The sequence below is a fragment of the Oncorhynchus nerka genome, linkage group LG28 (genome assembly GCF_034236695.1).
Source record: "Oncorhynchus nerka isolate Pitt River linkage group LG28, Oner_Uvic_2.0, whole genome shotgun sequence".
In the NCBI taxonomy this organism is placed as follows: Eukaryota; Metazoa; Chordata; class Actinopteri; order Salmoniformes; family Salmonidae; genus Oncorhynchus; species Oncorhynchus nerka.
Genome location: NC_088423.1, coordinates 72,610,135 through 72,624,000, shown reverse-complemented (window position 1 = coordinate 72,624,000; position 13,866 = coordinate 72,610,135). Strand labels below are relative to the sequence as shown.

The following is a 13,866-nucleotide window of genomic DNA, read 5'->3' as shown; positions in this document are numbered from 1 at the left end:
TTTTGGTGCGAAAAGTGCAAATCAATCCCAGAACAGCAGCAAAGGACCCTGTGAAGATGCTGGAGGAAACAGGTACAAACATATCTATATCCACAGTAAAATGAGTCCTATATCGACATAACAAGAAAGGCCTCTCAGCAAGGAAGAAGACACTGCTCCAAAACCGCCATAAAACAGCCAGACTACGGTTTGCAACTGCACATGGGGACAAAGAACGTACTTTTTGGAGAAATGTCCTCTGGTTTGATGAAACAAAAATAGAACTGCTTGGCCATAATGACCATCGTTATGTTTGGAGGGAAAAGGGGAGGCTTGCAAGCCGAAGATGGGGACAAAGATCGTACTTTTAGTCCTCTGGTCTGATGAAACAAAAATAGAACTGTTTGACCATAATAACCATCGTTATGTTTGGTGGAAAAAGGGGGAGGCTTGCAAGCCGAAGAACACCATCCCAATCGTGAAGTACAGGGGAGGCAGCATCATGTTGTGGGGGTGCTTTGCTGCAGGAGGGACTGGTGCACTTCACAAAATAGATGGCCTCATGAGGAAGGAACATTATGTGGATATATTGAAGCAATATCTCAAGACATCAGTCAGGAAGTTAAAGCTTGGTCGCAAATGGGTCTTCCAAATGGACAATAACCCCAAGCATACTTACAAAGTTGTGGCAAAATGGCTAAAGGACTACAAAGTCAAGGTATTGGAGTGGCCATCACAAAGCCCTGACCTCAATCCCATAGTAAATTTGTGGGCAGAACTGAAAAAGCATGTGTGAGCAAGGAGACCTACGAACCTGACTCAGTTATACCAGCTCTGTCCAGAGGAATGGGCCAAAATTCACCCAACTTAGTGTTGGAAGGTTGTGGAAGGCTACCTGAAACGTTTGACCCGAGTTAAACAATTTAAAGGCAATGCTACCAAATACTAATTGAGTGTATGTAAACTTCTGACCCACTGGGAATGTGATGAAAGAAATAAAAACTGAAATGAATCATTCTCCTACTATTATTCTGACATTTCATATTCTTAAAGTAAAGTGGTGATCCTAACTGACCTAAGACAGGGACATTTTACTCGGATTAAATGTCAGTATTTGTGAAAAACTGAGTTTAAATGTATTTGACTAAGGTGTATGTTAAATTCCATCTTCAACTGTATGGAACTAATCAAACTGCTCTGTGAGAGCCAACTGAGACTTCAAAACACATACAATTCCCAGGTTAAAAACACATGCTGTATCTGTCACTCACATCAATTTGCATGCATATGATTCAGGGGCATGGTAATCTGATATGCATCCTTCAGTCAGAAACATATACAGGGTGAGGATAATCAGATACAACAACTCTGCTGTTCAGTCTGTCTGTTTGAGTAGACAGGGGGAGTGAAGTGACAGTCACTCACAAACCCTTACACCCCCCCACATACACAAAGCACGCCTTCCACAAGCACCTGCACACAGGACTTGGGGAGACCATGTGAATGAGACATGTGGACAGAGGGATTGACAAAGATAAATTAGGCAGGAAGGGTATTGAGAGAGGTAGGGGGTTTCCAACACAATGGAGACCTTATTCAATAAAACAATAGAAATTCCAAGGGCAATGTCTGTAATATACTACATAGACCGCACATATTTATTTTAAATACATTCTTCAACAAAAGTTACAAGCACACTTTTAAATACATCTTGAAATGATTTAAAAGATGCAAGGTACATAAGACTCATAGCCAGTAACAATGCAGAACCATGTACGGTACATTCAAAAAGTATTCAGAACCCTTACTTTTTCCCCATTTTGTTACATTATTCTAAAATGAATTAAATCACCCCCCCTCATCAATCTACACACAATACCCCATAATGACAAAGAGAAAACAAGTTTTTAGAAATATTTACAAAATTAAAAAACAGAAATACCTTATTTACATAAGTATTCAGACCCATTGCTATGATACTCCAAATTGAGTTCAGGTGCATCCTGTTTCCATTGATCATCCTTGAGATGTTTCTACAACTTGTTTGGAGTCCACCTGTGGTAAATTCAAATGATTGGACATGATTTGGAAAGGCACACACCTGTCTATATAAGGTCCCACAGTTGACAGTGCATATCAGAGAAAAAAACGAGCCCTGATGTCACAAAGGAATTGCCCGTAGAGCCCCGAGACACGATTTTGTTGAGGCACAGATCCGGGGAAGGTTACCAAAAAAAATTCTGCAGCATTGAATGTCCCCAAGAACACAGTGGCTTATATCATTCTTAAATGAAAGAAGTTTGGAACCACCAAGACTCTTCCTAGAGCTGGCCGCACGGCCAAACTGAGCAATCAGGGGAGAAGGGCCTTGGTCAAGGAGGTGACCAAGAGCCCAATGGTCACTCTGACAGAGCTCCAGAGTTCCTCTGTGGAGATGGGAGAACCTTACAGAAGGACAACCATCTCTGAAGCCCTCCACCAATCAGGCTTTTATGGTAGTGGCCAGATGGAAGCCACTCCTCAGTAAAAAGCACATGACAGTCTGCTTGGAGTTTGCTAAAAGGCACCAAAAGGACTCTCAGACCATGAGAAACAAGATTCTCTGGTCCGATGAAACCAAGATGGAACTCTTTGGCTTGAATGCCAAGCCTCACTTCTGGAGGAAACCATGCATCGCTCATCACCTGGCCACTACGATCCCTACGGTGAAGCATGGTGGTGGCAACATCATGCCGTGGGGATGTTTTTCAGTAGCTAGGACTGCGAGACTAGTCAGGGTCGAGGGAAAGATTAACGGAGCAAAGTGCTGAGAGATCCTTGATGAAAACCTGCTCCAGAGCGCTCAGGACCTCAGACTGAAGGCGAAGGTTCACCTTCCAACAGGACAACGACACTAAGCACACAGCCAAGACAATGCAGGAGTGGCTTCGGGACAATCCTCGGAATGTCCTTGAGTGGCTCAGCCAGAGACCGATCGAACATCTCTGGAGAGACCTGAAAATAGCCATGCAGCGACGCTTCCCTTCCAACTTGACAGAACTTTAGAGGATCTGCAGAGAAGAATGGGAGAAACTCCCAAGGGATAACAGGTGTACCAAGCTTGTAGCGTCATACTCGCTGTCAAAGGTTTTTCAACAAAGTACTGAGTAAAGGTTCTGAATACTTATGCAAATGTAATACGTTTTTTTACTTGTAATACATTTGCAAAAAAATCAAGAAACCTGTTTTTGCTTTGTCATTATGTGGTGTTATGTAGATTGATGAGAAAAACAAAACAATTTAATCCATTTCAGAAAAAGGCTGTAATGTAACAAAATGTCTGAATATTTTCTGAATGCACTGTACATTGAAAATGTACAGTAATTAGTCATACACCCTTTCCCACATGACTCAGAGCGTGATAGCTAACATTAGCTTTGAACTTGAAACCTTGACTAAAGTACAATAATTCCAGGGTGGAAAAAGCACTATACTATTCAGACTGAAAAAATGACTACCATCACAATTGCGTCTGAGTGGAAGCATCTTGTGATCCAGTTTATATTCCTACAGACGGGAAATTCCAAGCCCTTTTGAGTGGGCCAATAATACCAGGGAGGCTGGTGGAGAGGGGTGGCTTGTGGACAGGACATCTGCTGAGTAGTGTAGGGGCCAGATGGCTGCTGGGGGGTTGGGAACGAGGGTATTTGGGGGTTGGATGGGCTGCTGATGGACTGATAATGATAAATGGGAGATTGGAGGGAGGGATCGCAGGAGATGGTTTGGGTGGTGCGGAAACGGGAGGTTTAGACAGGAAACAGCAACCGGTCATTAGGATGGACTGGCGTCATAAGGTACATTGTAAATGACAGTGGATGTGTGTGTGATCGTCTGAGATGAATCACATTTTCACAACTGTAGTTGAGCTGTGTTTCACGGTGTAAAATGAAAGTAGCTTCTCTGGGCTCACCTGCACTTTGGGTCCTCCTCCAGATACTCTGGAGATGTAGCCCATTATGTATTTGGCTGCTACCGTCTTCCCTGCACCACTCTCTCCACTGAAACACAGAGTAGAGAGGTTAGAACGGTCCATATAACATGGCAGTCCACTGAAACACAGAGTAGAGAGGTTAGAACGGTCCATATAACATGGCAGTCCTCTGAAACACAGAGTAGAGAGGTTAGAACAGTCCATATAACATGGCAGTCCTCTGAAACACAGAGTAGAGAGGTTAGAACGGTCCATATAACAGGGCAGTCCTCTGAAACACAAGGTACAATTCAAGGATGCCCACGTTGTTAGTTAAAGGCTGTCTGTAACCAGATGCTGTAATTACTCTGCTTGCCTTGCTATTCAAGAGGAACGTCCCTCTTATCAACACACAGTTCTGGAAATAACAAGTAAATGAGAGTATACACTTTCTCTGTGGAAATTCAACTGAACCCCGAAGCTGAAAAAGCAGTTGTAGATGTATGGTACCAGACAGTTGCATGTTAAATAACACTCCATGAAAATCTCCTCTAAGCCTGGTTTTAAGAGGGTCAGTAGGGGTTCACCCAAATGCTCCTTTATTGTCTCTTCTTATCCCCAATTAGCATGAAGGTGGCCTACTATTGAAGGAGGGGATTTCTCAATTTGACCCATGGCTCTTTTCTCTTCTCTTCAATGTGCGATGTAGGAACAGAAGTTGAGCCAGTCAAAATGCTCTTCCTCCAATTCTCCCAGCTGAGCCAAACCCTTCACTTCAAATAAACTTTTTTCAAACATCCAGAATTACCAGGTGAAACGCCATCTCTGGACTTCCTGTCCACAGAGACTCCACTTCCTATATTCACTCAGCTCTCCTTCTCTGTGGTTTATACCAACCAAAATCAGACTCATCTCAGCAGTAAACCTCCCACTCTAGAAGGGGCTAATAACACTAATCCTGTTTTGTCACATTTGCCCAGTTTCTTTTCTTCCTTCTCTTTCCTCAACCTCTCCTTGTATTTTTCCTCCTGTCCTTTCACTTCACCAGGGTCATACTTATTTAGACATATGTGGTTTGGCAGTGGATGACAGAGGAGTCTGTTTTTTTATTTCATTTTTGAAGGGGAGTCATGTCGGTAATACCCTTCTGAGACGACCCAGCTGCAGACCGTTAGAGGAAGCCATAAGAAGTCATCAAAGCAACTCTATATGCTTATTCATCTCACTAAGGCCGATACTGGACTCTGGTCCTCTATAGTATTCAGTCTAGCTTGTTACACAGCTATTCAAAACAACTATAACAGTTCTAGATATAGTGGTCACTACAATGCACTCAAAAATAGTCAGTACATTGACTAGTGACCAAATGTGATTCAATGTTCCCTCTAATCTTTGCCAATAAGCATTTGTAGGACCTTCACCCTTAAGAGAACCCATCTGCACACGTGGACTTATGGGCATGTTCTTTTCAGCTGGAGCAGGCTAGGGGCTGGAGTTTGAATCACATCCTATTTTTACCCCCCTGACGGGTGTGCCCATTGTTGTAATTACACAGCACGTAGATGCTTAACACATTGTTGACTGCCTCTCCCATTTATTGGCCAAACAAGGACAGAAGGAGAGTCATGTCGTTATAGACAGCTTACTGTAAAGTCCTACATTCAGCACTGAATCACTGGGCTCACTCACAGCTCAGCTTGACAAAGAAAGGACCTGAAGTGATCATTACAGACGTCAGCTATGAGTGAAACGGAATGCATGCGGAGTATAATGTGGAACGATGGATACCAGTTACGGCAGATTTGTATGATTTGGCACATTGTGTTCCCAAGCCACGACTGACTCACACACACACACAGACACACAGACAGAAACACAGACAGAGACACAGACAGAGACACAGACAGAGACACAGACAGAGACACAGACAGAGACACAGAGTGTGACTGAAGTCTGGCTTCATTTCAACTTGTTTGATAGCATAATTTCCTGCAACTGAAGGGTCCTTCCATTAACAGTGACAAAACACTTAGATGGATTCTCCATTTCCCATGTCATTGTTTCATGGAAAGCCTTTCATATCAATGGGGGAGAAAAGAACCTTCCCTACAGAACTAATAAGCAGAAGAAAACTGTTATATGAACAGAGGGTAGAATATAGTGTGTCATCAGACACTACATTTCAGGCCACCCTTTCCCGGGATAGAGCTGTAAACTCATTGGCCAGAGTCTTGGTAAAGAAGGACGGCAAAAACCGTGCACAACACAAATGGTGCCATGTGATTTGAAATATTGCAGCATCGGTGTTGTAGAAGCGCAAGCACTTCTATATTTCATATGGCATCCCGTGTTTTAACCACTCAGGGAGATAGTTAATACATTTATAACTATTGTATGATAATACTCTACATCTTTATTGCCCTTTGTAACTTAGCTTTCCTCTCCCAAGAATTTGAGTGCAGAAAAATCAGTGAAGTCAGACATTGACAAATAGCCCAGTCAACACCACTTGACCACGTCAGATGACTCATGTCATGTTGAATGACTTCTTTAATAAGTGGGAGAGAAAAAAGGTCCAACACAGTACAGTGCTGAACACACTGCCTGGACAGCAATTTCATGAAGGGCTTTGTTTGCTGACCTGGTGCATCACAAATCCACTTCCATTCCTTTTATGTGGGTATCTGTACTGGCAGCTGTCTAAACAACGGGAGGAAAGTGCTGAACCAGGGGACATTCACCATGAGGTAAGCACTACAGTAACCGTCCGGGCCCCGGGCCTCAGGTGACTGGCCCACAACATAAAGCCTCAACTATGAGACAACACTTTTCCCTTGGGAGGCCTCCTCCCATGGGAACCCATTGTACAGTCATGTTACCCACTATAGGCTTCACAACACTAGGGAAGGATCTCTGGACTACCACTGTGACCAAACACATTTTAATGGCCAGTTAGGCCATTTTACATTTCCTTCTTGACCACTGCTTGGTAAGACCGACTTTGGTTTGGTTCAATCATATTGCTTTCAAATGTCAAGTATTTTCAGCTGAGCGGTCTAAAGAGGAAAGGAAGCTGTATTTGGGGCATGGTCAAAGAGTCCAGAACATTTTCTCTGTGATCATCTGTCTGTCTGAGGCGAATAATCCGTATCCGAGTGTAATATACAGCAAACTCCCAAATGTGTTAATTGTCACTACTCATCCGCTCTCAATCCATAACAGCAGAGGAATAGTCCCTTCCTGTGCCGTGAGAGAAGACTCATGCATGAGCAACAAAGTACTATGCAGGTGCAATTCCTGTTTTATAAAAGCAGGAAGCTAATGCATAAATAGACACTGTGTTTTGTTTTCATTCTACATCCTGAGAAATGTTTTTAAAATCAACCATTTGCCACAAGAAAAGAGCCTTGAGGCCATATATTTAGACTTGATGGTGTATTTTCCCAGTGTGCCTTTCCCAGCAGGCTGTCATATGAGGAGGGTGGATTAAGACTGGTTGAAGAACCCAGACTGAGCAGGGCACTGTCAGTCACCAGCACTCCTCCCAGTCAGGTGGTGGATCCCGTTGGGTCTGTTGGTTCCCTTCCCATCTATTATCATCACATTCAACAGTAGCACTCTTCCACCCATGTCACCATGCAGTCTCCTCATATCCCTCCCTACCTCTCGACTTCTACCTCATTCACAGGCATTTCCCACATACCAGCTCTGTTGTTATGGTTGTCAGTTGTCACCCTTTCTCCCCACACAAACACTGAAAGGGAGGGGAGGTGCCTGAGACATAATAACGAGAAAAGCAGGCAGGCAGACTCACCTGATGATGACACACTGGTTCTCCCTGTCGATCATCATGTTTCTGTACATGTTGTCTGCCAGGGCGTAGATGTGAGGAGGGTTCTCATACTGGGCCTGGGGGTTCAACAGAGATTATGATCTAAGAATATCTCGTAAAAAAATAAATAAACTGGGTGTGTCCAATTTCTTGGTCCTAAGTGGAAAACTGACTGTAAAGGCAAGACTGTAAAGAATTAGGAGTAATTCATGTAATGAAGTAATAACGTCAGAGGGCTAACTGTTTTTATCAAGCATAGTTAACGTCTGATTTGGCAGCCAAGGCCACTTCCAGTATGCTGGCCACGAACACTTTAAACAGGCTGTACTGAAGGTATTGCCAGGCCTGTTCTACGGGCACGTTTCTAAATCTGCTCCAACTGAGGGGTGCTGCTGGAAAAGGTATTCGAAGCACACCTAACCCAGTTCATTTAAAACTTTGTTCTTTCTACTGATAACATCTTAAAAACATTACTTATCTTAACTTTTCCAAGTATGAGGTGACGTTGTGCAAACAATTAGGATACAAGTTGAATACATTGATAGCAGAGTTTTATTTTTACCCAAATAGAAAAACCTATTGGTACCCTGTCTCATACTCCTGTCTAAAGAGAAAAACCTATTGGTACCCTGTCTCATAGTCTTATACTCCTGTCTAAAGAGAAAAACCTTTTGGTACCCTGTCTCATACTCCTGTCTAAAGAGAAAAGGCTGCTCACCGCGCCCTGATACATCTCCACTTCCTTGTCCCCAAAATATGGCATCTGCTTGAACGGGTTAACAGAGATGAGCACAGGGCCAATGTAAGTCTGTAGAGGTTAAGGATCATACTAACATGTGTACCAGTAATAAACAACCTTTCAGGTCCCTGTGACTCACATGGTCAAAGGTAAAAAAACAACACTAAAAATTCCAAGAGCTCACTAGTCATCTGCATCGAGCACCAATGACAACCCTCCCCTCATTTTACTCTTTAAGACAATGCGGTTTCAGAACATATTTATAAATCTTGACGTAGTCCCTCTTGAAGAAAAATGACCTAACTGTGTAATTGGGTCCATGATGTCATTGCAATGTGCATCTGTGTGGTAGCACTGAAGTGTGTGGTGATTGGACCCAAGCCTTGTAAAGACAGTGTTCACACAACAGAGTGAACAGCCCAGCAGTGTAGTGATGTGAGGTTTAGGCCCTGTAGCCCAAAGCAGCTCCCGGCACATAAAGCTGGTATTGAGGGCGCCCTGCAGTGACCCCAGCCCCAGTACGCCACTGGCTGGAACACTCTGTGTTGATGCTATTTTCTGACCACAATCAGAGGATTGAGTTTTCAATCTAAAACGGCCAGCATCCGCTCAACTCTATAATCCAAAAGACTGCCAGGACACAGATGAAGTTTTAATTAATGAGCTCCTTCGAGAACTTTCAACATTTTCCATCAAAAGGGTCATTCAGAGACCCAAACATTTCAACACTACTTGGATACATTATATGGGCACAAGAACAAAACTTTAAACCTCAATATATTCTTGAGGTCTGTAAGAGTGAAGCTGAATACTCTTCTTATGGATTGTATAGGCCTATAGGCCTGGGGCATTTACAGATCTGGCCCGGAATGCTCTCAGCACAGCCAAACAAAACTATTACTGTTGTAGGAAAGTAGCTGCACTGCTCACATTCACCATGCATTTCTCAGCAACCCTTCCCCCAACCTCTTTCCATATTGCTGCATGGTGAGATTAAACCAGAGTAAACCTGATTACGATCCAGTCCAGCCTGGAGGTGAAGGAAGCTGAAGTCAGGGGTCCAGATAGGGGCGCAAAGAGGCCCGTCTCCCCCTCGCCACTGGCGATACATGGTGGGGGTAGCCCAGTGTCTGGAGCCTCAAACACTAGATCATTAATCTGAGTTATTACAGCACTGGGAATGGTCACTCAGCTACTCTGGGAACGGTGAGAGTGTGTCTACGGCAGAGCTTAGCCATTCTTCATCGAGGTGTGAACGGTGTGTGAATGTGAAGGATACAAAGATGTAGTCGTCCATGTATCTCTTCTTGAGGTTGTCCACAATGGCGTCCTCGTTGATCTTGGAGAGGAGCACCATGTCGTCCACTCCACTCTGCTTGACATTGTGGCTCTGCCAGTGGTACCGGTAGTGGCCCCGGCTCCCCTGGAACACACAGAACACAATACACATCTGTTAGTGCCTTCAGACTACTAGTGCCTTCAGACTGCTTGCAGCCGCATCAAACTATAAAGGACAGAATAATATCTAGGCTAGGAGTTTTTCCTGACCGCGTGACCTGACCAGGGGGAAAAAACGATGGCCCTATAGTCTCATAGAAACTTCATTATCAGAAGCTTACCTTTACCTAGGACTGAAATCATCACATTTGGTGAGAGTACTGGAGTAGGCAGCCCAAACATTTAGCAGAAAACTGTCCATCAACTGAAATGAACTTGGGCTTCCCCCTGAGTAACTCATTTTCACCCATGCAAAGTTTTATATATATATATATTTTTTTTTTTTAACTTCTAATAGGTGCAAGGTCAAGATTCCCAAAAGTGCTTTGTGTGTTGCTGGCTCTTTAATGTTGTGTTCTGACTACTGTCAGACCTTTCCCTTTACCTCCCTCCCCCTCTCTTCCAGTTGGATTTTCTTTTCTGAGAGCAGGTCTCCAGAAAGCTTAGGCCATTCATCATGTGAGTCAATGTCATCTGGCTACTGAGGAAAGGATTACAATGTGCTGTGAGGAGTGAGTCTTATTCTCCTGGATGGAGAACCAATCAAAGCCACAGACCAGATCCAGAAAATTAGTCAACACTGGACACATCTCAATGCCAGTTAACACATTGTTTGCCTCCTGATTCCACTGAGAAAGAGCATTTTAAATCCTTCCTATTCTATTTGAGTTTACCTTTGAACTGGAGGGCAGCTTTACATACGGCTGAACGATTTGTATTTCTATGCCTGTTTTTTCTTCCTGGTTCTGGAATGCTATGTTTCAACTTTTTAAGTGGTTCAGATTGGAAAGGGCTGGTGCATAGATTAGATGGCAGCAACACTTCCACATTTCAGATTCCATAGGCTACAACAGACTGAATGGTGCAATGTGACAATCACAGACAAAAAGTACAGTTGCACTAAGATGTACTTTCTCTACCAAAGCAACACAGAGCAAAACCATGGTGACATTACAGTAATATAAAGTAACACCACAGTAGATTTAATACACCAATGGAAAGCCATGGTAACTTTCAATAATTGACTTGTACAAAGTCAAGCAGAGAGACTGCTCAAATGAACCCTTAACGTTGGCTCAATTTATTTTTACACCAACAAAATAAATACCACAACCTCTCTTTACAGACTCACTCTTAGCATGGAACATAGTGAGTAATGTTAATAGCTTCTCAGACTATTTCTATGTGCATTTTCACTCAGGAGCCAAGACATAAATTACTGCTCCATTAATTTTCCCAGACGGTTCCCATTATCATGTTTTACTACTTTTTTTTTAAACAGAAGAAGAAAAGGCTGATTTGGCTTCTCATTGGCGCGCTAAGCAGGGTGCATTACATGTGATTCCATACCCTGGGAGCTCATAAACACCTCGCTGGAGATGATGTGCAAATGAAAAGAATATTGATGGGACACTGGGAAATTGGTGTCTCAGGAATTTGAAAATAAACAGTGCATTCGGAAAGTATTCAGACCCCTTCCCCTTCCCCTTTTCCACATTTTGTTATGTTACAGCCTTATTCTAAAATAGATTAATAGACTTACCTGCCAATGCCTAAATCTACCCGCATTTGGCACGTGGCAGGTGTTAATTTTAATCCCTGCTTCCAAGTGAAGGTAAACTTTTGGTTTTATTAATTTATTACCACGAGGCCCACCGGTGTAACTGCTTGCTGACTGTACTGCATGATTATTAACATGTTAGTTCTAGTAGCTATGTTGACTATGACGTTAGCTAATATGGTGACAATGATGTAGGCTGTGTGTAGCGATTATGATATGAAGGTTGGGCTTAGAAAGATTTTTTTCACCTAGTCACAGACAGCTTATTTGTTTTACTGCATTTCCATGTTTGAGTACATCACAATCAAAGTATGTGAGTCCATCTGAGTAAGGGTGAGTCAGACTCTTGATAAAGCATGAGCCAAGTCAGAGGATCACAGAGACCTTTACACAGGAGAAACAGTCCAGTCTTCCAGGCAGCGATCCTAAACATTCAGAAAAAAAGGACTAGTTGATCAATAACAATGAATAATGTCATATTATACTGAGCTTCTCTGTTATATTTCCATACTCATCTGAAATCCAACACATCAGCTTCATCTCATTGTCATGCTCTAATGCAGTAGCAATGACATTAACTGCATTGAGCTTGGAATCTACTACAGATGTCGCAGTTGAGCCCACCACAAATACGCATAAAAACAGCCCAGATCTATAGCACAACCCCAGGCAAATCCTACACCATATATGCTGTAGGACACAACCCTACATCCACAAATGAAAATGAAGTACCACCCTAAGCTATTTAGAGTGCTATATTTATCCTGTTGCTGCTTTGTTGGGAATGATAATGTTCTACTTGAAGAGGGAGAGGACATAAGCCGGAAACACAGGAGCCAAAAGTTCAGGGTATTTTCCATGGGGGTTAGAGGAGAACATTGGGTACTTTGAGATGTTTTCAATCATTTGCTAACACACCAATAAAATGGTTTATATACATTGATAAGAATGTATAATGGCTTATTGATGACAGTGGTTATAAAGCCAATCACTGACTGCTTGTTGGATGCTGTGCTATAAACTGCTAATATATGGCTCTGGTTGAAACCTACCTGTGTGCTTTGACTGAGATCTAGCCTAGAGCAGGAAGCTGTTCTCTCTGGTAAGTGATTCCCCAGGTTAGTGGAAAAGTTGAGGTGAGTCAGTCAGTGCTGGAGGTTGGAGAGCATACAGTCCCTTAGGGGGACAGATGGAACTGGGAGCTACCAATAATATCTGACTTCACTTTGAGCACATCTTAACAACCACCTTCTACACACAGACCGCCCTTAGTAACAGCATAATACAGAGCATCAGTCATAACTAATGATCTTTGCTTCTGTACAATTCCAGTCACATATTATGTGTTTCACAGATGTCAAAACAACCTTGATCCCAGGAAGTATGATTGGAACCTCTGTCCAAAGCGATCTAGGATTAACCTGATTCATGACTTGATCTCCTTCACTCTCTGAAATAACAATCAACTCCTTATAGTCTCCCAGGTTTGGGACCAGACCTTTTCCTTAAAAAGTTACCCCGACAGCAGTTGAGGAATTTCTGCACCAGCCCCAGATTCATAATGTCATGATTTTTTTCATGCAAATACCATTACCATATATGGATAGTGCAGAGCGGAGTTCGAGAAATGGCTGGGTTTGATTCAGTACAACAGGCGACACCCTCTCCCATTCCCCACTGTTACTCTGTTCTCCTTTTCCAACCTTGGATTTGACACAGAGCCCACCATGTGTTAAGAAGACCACTTTCTGGTGCTGCACTCTACTATAGAACTGGATCTCTTTCCAGTAACAATCTTGGTGGATATTGCTTGGGATGTGGCCAGGATCAGGCTACAAATGTATTTTGTTCATGCAAGGGTTGGATAAGTGCATACATGTGCTACCATGTAGTAGTTCAGTTGACCTGATTTCTGAAAGCAGCTCCATTCGGAGTCAGGTTTCCTTTCCCAGAGAAGGATTAGGATTTTATAAACAATTTTTGATTTAATTTAAACAGATTTGAGAAGCTTTGGACAGATGCACATATACTAAGTCTTACAGTATGAAATGCCATCATGCATTTGGTTGATTAAAAAAATCCCAACCACCCCAAACCTTGAAGAAAATACTGTGATCCTCCACACCACCCACACTATATCTAGCATTGGAAGGCATGATGTCAGTTAGTACTTCCTGTCTCCATGATCCCGGGTCACAGCCAGGTCAGCCATATATCAGCTATGACCTTTGCAGTTGTAACATCCATCTTTGGTGTGTACTAATTGATTCTTGAAGACTGTGACTTATAAATGCCTCATGAGCTTTTAG

General features: G+C 42.8%; 1 protein-coding gene across 2 annotated transcripts in view; it reads right to left on the bottom strand.

The window, feature by feature from the left end:
* Window positions 1-13,866, bottom strand: part of LOC115113649 (unconventional myosin-Ie-like) — a 76,543-nt gene that overhangs the window by 43,142 nt on the left and 19,535 nt on the right. For both annotated transcript variants that reach the window (XM_029641535.2, XM_029641536.2), the window contains exons 2-5: window positions 9,779-9,922; window positions 8,479-8,568; window positions 7,743-7,837; window positions 3,929-4,016 (exon numbers count right to left, since the gene is read on the bottom strand). In XM_029641535.2, the coding sequence (XP_029497395.1) occupies window positions 3,929-4,016; window positions 7,743-7,837; window positions 8,479-8,568; window positions 9,779-9,922 (417 nt within the window). The remainder of the gene's footprint in view (window positions 1-3,928; window positions 4,017-7,742; window positions 7,838-8,478; window positions 8,569-9,778; window positions 9,923-13,866) is intronic.